Source organism: Oncorhynchus mykiss, chromosome 2 (genome assembly GCF_013265735.2).
Source record: "Oncorhynchus mykiss isolate Arlee chromosome 2, USDA_OmykA_1.1, whole genome shotgun sequence".
Lineage (NCBI taxonomy): Eukaryota > Metazoa > Chordata > Actinopteri > Salmoniformes > Salmonidae > Oncorhynchus > Oncorhynchus mykiss.
In genome coordinates this window covers 20178614-20186914 of record NC_048566.1, presented here as the reverse complement: position 1 = coordinate 20186914, position 8301 = coordinate 20178614, and the positions used below count along the sequence as shown (strand labels likewise).

The 8301-nt window shown below is 44.0% G+C and overlaps 1 protein-coding gene across 2 annotated transcripts; it reads right to left on the bottom strand.

The window, feature by feature from the left end:
* Positions 1–1664: 1664 nt before the first annotated feature.
* LOC110537348 (EMG1 N1-specific pseudouridine methyltransferase) lies at positions 1665–7661 on the bottom strand. Of its 2 annotated transcripts, none has more exons than XM_021623307.2 (5): positions 7343–7661; positions 6715–6816; positions 6491–6632; positions 2853–3061; positions 1665–2117 (listed from the first exon to the last, which is right to left on the bottom strand). In XM_021623307.2, exons 1-5 carry the CDS (start codon positions 7490–7492, stop codon positions 2004–2006), a joined length of 717 nt encoding a protein of 238 aa, XP_021478982.2. In that variant the 5' UTR covers positions 7493–7661; the 3' UTR covers positions 1665–2003. The 2 variants fall into 2 exon arrangements, with proteins under 2 accessions (XP_021478982.2, XP_021478989.2); XM_021623314.2 differs by lacking the exon at positions 1665–2117 and adding an exon at positions 2124–2564.
* Between the last annotated feature and the right edge of the window lie 640 nt (positions 7662–8301).

Sequence of the window (8301 nt, the reverse complement as noted above, 5' to 3'; positions counted from 1 at the left end):
CCTTGAAGTTATTGATGATCCAATAAATGGTTGATTTAGGTGCAATCTTACTGGGAGCAATATCCTTGCCTGTGTGAAGCTCTTTTTGTGCAAAGCAATGATGACGGCACGTGTTTCCTTGCAGGTAACCATGGTTGACAGAGGAAGAACAATGATTCCAAGCACCACCCTCCTTTTGAAGCTTTGCCATGAAAATGCTCAGTTCATTTGCATGGCAAAGAGGGACTTTGCAATGAATTGCAATTCATCTGAACACTCTTCATAACATTCTGGAGTATATGCAAATTGCCATCATACAAACTGAGGCAGCAGACTTTGTGAAAATGTATATTTGTGTCATTCTCAAAACTTTTGGCCAGACTGTATGTTGGTTGCAGGCTTGTTAGTTTTCTTGCTCCTGGTGACCAGTCCCGCGTTCAAGATAATTATCTTGAAAAAAACATGTTTTTGTTTCGAACGACCGTTTGAAAACTGAAATGGTTGTTTTTTGTAAATTGAAATCGGCTAACAAAACGTCGTCATCATTTTGATCGCTAACGTATCCCACTTTCCCAACTCACTGTTTAACCAAATATAGTAACGTTAGCTAGCTATCTTTACTTTATTTGCTCGAGCACAACTTGTAATCAACGATATGCCTAGAAATGACCGCAAAAAGAAAATGTCAAACGAGAGAGAAAAGGGAAAGTTAACATAGAATCAAAGGGAACAGTTACAGTAATCAACCGAGGACAAGAGAAAGTTACAGTAATACATTTCTGTCCCTGGTGGTTTTTGTTTTAGCTCCTTGGCAGTTTGAGGCTCATTTCAACTGGCTCATTTCAACTGAGTAGGAAGCAAATTGCACCATGGTGCATAATTCACTGTCAAACCCCTTAACCAGTTATTTGGGAATTTTGAAGTATGCAGATGTTTCATCTCCTGACCTAAAAACTACAGAAACTGACGTATGAGAAGAGAATTAAGACAAGAGCCATGAGACCGTGCAGCAGTCGAGAGGGCCAAGCAGAGAGACCGTGCAACAGTCGAGAGGGCCAAGCAGAGAAAATGAATTTTGAAGCCAGCAGCAGAGAAAGGAAAGGCCTTTAAACCAACAGGAAAAGGCCAGAAACTAGGAGCAAAAACTACTAAACCAACAGGAAAAGCTCTGAAACCAGAAGCAAAAACTAAACCAGCAGGCAAGTCACCTAAACCAGCTAGCAAGGTCAAAACAGTTGTTGGAAAAGGGAAATAGGATAGACCAAAAGGACAAGCATCAAAATCACCAGCCAAGGTCCAAAAAACAGGCTACAAAGCCCCTAAACCTGCAGGAAATGCCTTGAAAGCAGCCAATCAGAAAACCTGCAAAATGGTTGTAACCCGCAATACAAAGCCACGGATATAGTGACCTGGGGTTGCCAAAAGACGTGCTTCCTTGTGGAAATGGACCGAGAGTATGAACTAAAAGAGTAATATGCTAGTAGATGTCAAATTACAATGTTATATTTTGTCAATCATATTATTGTATTGGTTTTTATTACATTGTTACTCCCAAATTACATGTATATTGAGTGATTATTCGACCAGTACTACATGAAAACATGACTTTTCTCCCCATCATGAGTGAAATTGTTTTGTTCCCTACTCTCCTACAGTCTCTTTGACAAGGAACAATGGAAACAAGAGGACAAACTATACCATTTATTTCCACTGTATAACCATGGGAACAATGATGCACTGGATACATGTATACAAAAACCAGTAGGAAGACCATATTTGGTGCCAAGTCCTTACAGATGGTGTATTCAAAACAGTATTTATTTAATATTGAAACTTTGCCTAAGTTGAGAAATGTAAGATACCATATTTTACACACAATACATACACCCATAGAATCATACGGATCCACAGGAGGTAATTGGTGAAGTGGATCGTTTCTGTACAATGTTCCTTGACTGTCCAATCCATTTCTAGTCCATGTTGACAACAGTTTTAGCTGGAGCAGCAGTGTGCTGTCAACTTCATCACAACACGCCCCAGACCTCCTCAAAGGCAGAGCACATCTTGGCACAGGTGAGGGCAGCAGAGAGAGGGTAGTTACTGATGGAAACAGTATTCTCTGTGTAGTCCACATTCACCTAAGACAGGAGAGGACAAGCAGAGAGAGGGTAGTTACTGATGGAAACAGTCTTCTCTGTGTAGTCCACATTCACCTAAGACAGGTGAGGGCAGCAGAGAGAGGGTAGTTACTGATGGAAACAGTATTCTCTGTGTAGCCCACATTCACCTAAGACAGGAGAGGACAAGCAGAGAGAGGGTAGTTACTGATGGAAACAGTCTTCTCTGTGTAGTCCACATTCACCTAAGACAGGTGAGGGCAGCAGAGAGAGGGTAGTTACTGATGGAAACAGTCTTCTCTGTGTAGTCCACATTCACCTAAGACAGGAGAGGACAAGCAGAGAGAGGGTAGTTACTGATGGAAACAGTCTTCTCTGTGTAGTCCACATTCACCTAAGACAGGTGAGGGCAGCAGAGAGAGGGTAGTTACTGATGGAAACAGTCTTCTCTGTGTAGTCCACATTCACCTAAGACAGGAGAGGACAAGCAGAGCTCAAACCAATGCATAATCATTTACCAAATTCCAGCTCCTTTTTTTAAAAAATTGGTAGAGACTAAATAAATAAAATCAACCCCCAACATCTATATTTCTAACACAAACTACCTACATCAACAGTACCTAAATCAGCTTCTGCCCCAGAGAAGTAGGATGAAGATGCCCCTTAACACTGAAGTAGTAATGAGGGAGGGTAAGTGAAGCTGATCCTGGATCTGTGCACACAGGCCATTACCCTAGAACCTTAAGCTAAACTTACCGCTCCGTGTGCAAATGCTCCGACCACCACAGTGGCGGGCCCCTCCTCTGGTACCACGGTGCGGGCGCCCACTGCCTCCCCAGAGGAGAACGAGGTACAAATACGGGGGCAGCCAGGGGGCAGGTGGTCTGACACAGGGTTCTTGATGAGCTTCAGCAGGCGCTGGGGGCCGTCAGCCGCCCTCACACTCAGCTTGTGCAAGAGCTGGACTAGGAGGAAACAGAAATACAAGTGGGATGAAACAAGAGAGAGGGAGATATACAGTAACTTCTGGTCACAATGTGTAGACTTGTTTACGTTCTCCCACCATTAGCTCTGACAAATTGAACACCCTAGTCATTGGCGACGCCGTTACCCGTAGTATTAGATTTAAAAAGAATCATCTAGTGATCATACACTGTTTACCAGGGGGCAGGGCTACCAACGTTATGGCTAATCTGAAGATGCTACTGGCTAAGGCTAAAACTGGCCAGTGTAGAGAGTATAAGGTTATTGTTATCCACGTCAGCACCAACGATGTTAGGATGAAACAGTTTGCGGTCACCAAGCGCAACATAGCTTCAGCGTGTAAATCTGCTAGAAAGAGGTGTCGGCATCGAGTAATTGTCTCTGGCCCCCTCCCAGTTAGGGGGAGTGATGAGCTCTACAGCAGAGCCTCACAACTCAATCGCTGGTTGAAAACTGTTTTCTGCCCGTCCCAAAATATATAATTTGTTGATAATTGGCCCTCTTTCTGGGACTCAACAACCAAGCCTGGCCTGCTGAGGAGTGACAGAGCCCATCCTAGCTGGAGGGGTGAACTCATCTTATCTTAGAACATAGACAGGGCTCTAACTCCTCTAGCTCCACAATGAGATAGCCTGCTGCCTGGCCTGCACCCTGTTAGCCAACCTGCCAGCTTAGTGGAGCCTGCTGCTAGCATAGTCAGCTCAGCTATCCCCATTGAGACCGTGTCTGTACCTCAATCTAGATTGGGCAAAACTAAACATGGCGGTGTTCGCCTTAGCAATCTCACTGGAATAAAGACCTCCTCCATTCCTGTCATTATTGAAAGAGTGTGATCTCAATTCTCAAAATAGGGCAACTTAATGTTAAGATCCCTCACTTCCAAGGCAGTTATAGTCAATGTACGTAATCATTGATCATAATCTTGATGTGATTGGCCTGACTGAAACATGGCTTAAGCCTGATGAATTTACTGTGTTAAATGAGGCCTCTCCTCCTGGTTACACTAGTGACCATATCCCCCGCATAGGCGGAGGTGTTGCTAACATTTACGATAGCAAATTTCAATTTACAGGGGGAAAAAATACATATTGTCTAGTCATGAAATCTATGCAGCCTACTCAGTCACTTTTTATAGCTACTGTTTACAGGCCTCCTGGGCCGTACACAGCGTTCCTCACCGAGTTCCCTGAATTCCTATCGGACATTGTAGTCATGGCAGATAATATTCACATTTTGGGTGACCAATAATCACATGGAAAAGTCCACAGACCACACACTCCAAAAGGCGTTCGGAACCATCATCGACTCAGTGAGTTTTGTCCAACATGTCTCAGGACCTACTCACTGCCATAGTCATATTCTGGACCTAGTTTTTTCCCAAGGAATAAATATTGTGGATCTTAGTATTTTTCCTCATAATCCTGGACTATTGGACCACCATTTTATTACATTTGCAATCGCAACAAATAATCTGCTCAGACCCCAACCAAGGATCATCAAAAGCCGTGCTATAAATTCTCGGACGACCCAAAGATTCCAAGATGCCCTTCCAGACTCCCTCTACCTAACCAAGGACGCCGGAGTCCAAAAATCGGTTAACCACCTAACTGAGGAACAAAATGTAACCTTGCGTAATACCCTAGATGCAGTCGCACCCCTAAAAACATTGTCATAAGAAACTAGCTCCCTGGTATACAGAAAATACCAGAGCCCTGAAGCAAGCTTCCAGAAAATTGGAATGGAAATAGCGCCACACCAAACTGGAAATCTTCCAACTAGCTTGGAAAGACTGTATCAAAGAGCCCTCACTGCTGCTCGATCATCCTATTTTTCCAACTTGAGGAGAATAAGAACAAACCAAAATGTATTTTTGATACTGTCGCAAAGCTAACTAAAAAGAAGCATTCCCCAAGGGAGGATGGCTTTCACTGGCTTTCATTTTCACAGCAGTGAAATTCATGACCTTCTTTGACGAAAGATCATGATCATTAGACTCCTCTTTAAATCTGCATATTACTCAAAAGCTCAGTTGTCCCGAGTCTGCACAACACTGCCAGGGCCGAGTTTTTTAATACTATATCTCATGACACATTGATGAAAATTGTCATGGCCTCTAAACCTTCAAGCTGCATACTGGACCCTATTCCAACTAAACTACTGAAAGAGCCGCTTCTTGTGCTTGGCCCTCCTATGTTGAATATAATAAACGGCTCCCTATCCACCGGATGTGTACCAAACTCACTAAAAGTGGAAGAAATAAAGCTTCTCTTGAAAAAGCCGAACCTTGACCCAGAAAAGATATCAGTTTGTCTCAGTTTGTAATCAATTGTACATTTCGGTGTTCCTCAAGATTCCGTTTTAGGACCACTATTGTTTTCGCTATACATTTTACCTCTTGGTGATGTCATTCGGAAACATAATGTATCACTGCTATGCGGAAAATACAGAGCTGTACATTTCGATGAAACCTGGTGAAGCCCCAAAATTGGAAGCCTGTGTTTCAGGCATAAGGAAGTGGATGGTGGCAAATGTTTTACTTTTAAACGCGGACAAAACAGAGATGCTAGTTCTAGGTCCCAAGAATCAAAGACATCTTCTGTTGGATCTGACAATCTTGATGGTTTTACAGTCATCTCAAATGAAACGGAAGGACCTCAGCGTTACTCTGGACCCTGATCTCTCAAGAATGACAGCTTTTTTCCATCTTCGTAACATTGCAAAAATCAGAACATTTCTGTCCAAAAATCACACAGAAAAATTAATCCAAGCTTTTGCCACTTCTAGATTAGACTACTGCAATGCTCTACTTTCCGGCTACCTGGATAAAGCACAAAATAAACTTAAATTAGTGCTAAACACATACCTACACGTACACTACAGTCACAAGACGCAGGCCTTCTTACTGTCCCTAGAATGTCTAAGCAAACAGCTGGAAGCAGGGCTTTCTCCTATAGAGCTCAATTTTTATGGAATGGTCAGCCTGTCCATGTGAGAGAAGCAGACTCGGTCTCGACCTTTAAGTCTATATTGAAGACTCATCTCTTCAGTAGGTCCTATGATTGAGTGTAGCCTGGCCCAGGGGTGTGAAGGTGAACGGAAAGGCACGGGAGCAACTAACCGCTCTTGCTGTCTCTGCCTGGCCGGTTCCCCTCTCTCCACTGGGATTCTCTGCCTCTAACCCTATTACAGGGGCTGAGTCACTGGCTTACTGGTGCTCTTCCATGCCGTCCCTAGGAGGGGTGCGTCACTTGAGTGGATTGAGTCACTGACGTGATCTTCCTGTCCGGGTTGGCGCCCCCCTTGGGTTCGTGCCGTGGGGGAGGGCTTTATAAATACATGATTGATTGGAGAGAAGGATGGTAGGAGAGTGAATGTATGAAGAGAAATTCAGCAGAACGTAGCAGGCTTACCCATGAGGCCACAGAAGCGGTTGAAGGTTCGGGGGATGCGTGTCTGTGGGTTGATCTCAATCAAGGCGTTCCTCTCTGTGTGGATGTAAACCTGCAGGAGACCTGCCCTGTTCAATGGACTGTCCATCAGCATCAACAAACACTGGGGAACAATGACAGGATATTGCTGGGTTAGAGGAGCGAAGAAGAAAGATGACTGGGTCAATGTGAAAATGACAGCTTACCTGATGTGTAATGTCAGGTCGAATCTTCCCTGGGTCCCGTCCACTTTTGATGATCATGCCCTTGTGTTGGTCACAGTTCAGCAGTTCAAATGTCTTGCCAACCTGACGGGAAAGAATACAACATGATTGACGTCCTTCATTGATTATGGTGCAAATTCCATGCCCACTATTTAGAACAGGGTTTCACAAACTTGGTCCTGGGGGCCCGTTTTGTTTTTTTCCCTAGCACTACACAGCTGATTCAAATAATTCAAGCTTGATTATGAGTTGGTGTTTGCGTCAGCTGCTTAGTGCTAGGGCAAAAACCAAAACATGTACCCAGGGGGGGGGGGCCCGGGACCGAGTTTGGGAAACCCTGCTTTAGGACATGCATCAGTGGGCCTGCAGGCAGGAGCTAACCAATAGCAAATAGTTTCATCCTGGTTCATTCAGTCACAAAAACAGTTACCGTGCAGAATGCAATATTCATTTCACACATCTACCAGGCAAGTCTGGTTGAACAGGAAGCTATCTATATTGTTTTCATCCAATAACGCGGGTAATCAGAGACGGAGCTAGCGGTAACAACGTTAGTTTGCAAACACAGCAGTTAGATGGCGAAAGTGAATAGCGAAATACTCGTCTTTACCTTCACTGTTTCCAGCGTTGCCCCCTCTAAAATAACTACTAGTCGCCTTTCCACCATGCGATCGTGCAGGCTACGCATATGTTTTGCTGGTTTGGGTTCATATTCGTCTAAATGCTCAAGACCACGCTTGTCACCACTGTGGGCTTCCATGTTGCTTCGGGGTGGTAGTCGCTGGAATAACGCGTCATACTGATGGAGGAGTTTTGCCAAGGTTCTACCGCTCTTTTGAATAACTAGACAGAGGCGGCCGTCTATGGCGGCAGATTGACGAAGACTGCATTTTCTGAGCGAAACTGACAAAGACGTACCTCCAACAACAGATACAACCTCACATAATTCTGCCCAAAATCAATGACAGTTTATCTCAACCAGTTGCATATGGGCTTTTAGGTGAGCGCTGATGCCGCCCTGTGATAAGCAGTGCCCACTTTGTCATAAGGCAGGGACGCAAAATATTTATCATGTCCATTCCCAGCCGCCTCTCCAAGGTGCTGTTGGAGAGACGCAGCGCTACACCAACATTCCGCGAAAACATTAATCTAACACAAATCATGTAGCAGATATAGCATATGGTAGAAAGAGTATGTGGCTTTTTCTGGAGCGCTCAGGCCGGAGATAAAATGTATGACAATGGAATTAGAAGGACACGTTTTACAGGTTTCTCCAATCAAATAGCCTAACCTAAATAGCGCCCAATCACTAGTCCTAACAGCTTGCCTGTCCACAGTTTTAACCTAGCTATTATAAACATGTTGTTTAACAAACACATATTAAATGTATACGTTGATTACTCCATAAGAAAGACAACCCCCTAAACATAAAAAAAAATGCAACTTGCTTTTGTAGAATTATCAGCCGCACATCTATGACCAAACCTCACTATTTCAGAGGGTTTGGGTTAAATGCGGAAGACACATTTCAGTTGAATGCATTCAGTTGTACATCTGTCTAGGTATCCC

What these genes read in the sequence shown, in the direction of transcription:
- LOC110537348 (XM_021623307.2), bottom strand. Translation starts at nt 7,492, where the DNA reads ATGGAAGCCCACAGTGGTGACAAGCGTGGTCTTGAGCATTTAGACGAA. An exon ending in CAACGCTGGAAACAGTGAAG is followed by an intron (nt 6,817 to 7,342) that starts GTAAAGACGAGT and finishes CTTTCCCGTCAG; the next exon opens with GTTGGCAAGACATTTGAACT. An exon ending in CCGCTTCTGTGGCCTCATGG is followed by an intron (nt 3,062 to 6,490) that starts GTAAGCCTGCTA and finishes GTTTCCTCCTAG; the next exon opens with TCCAGCTCTTGCACAAGCTG.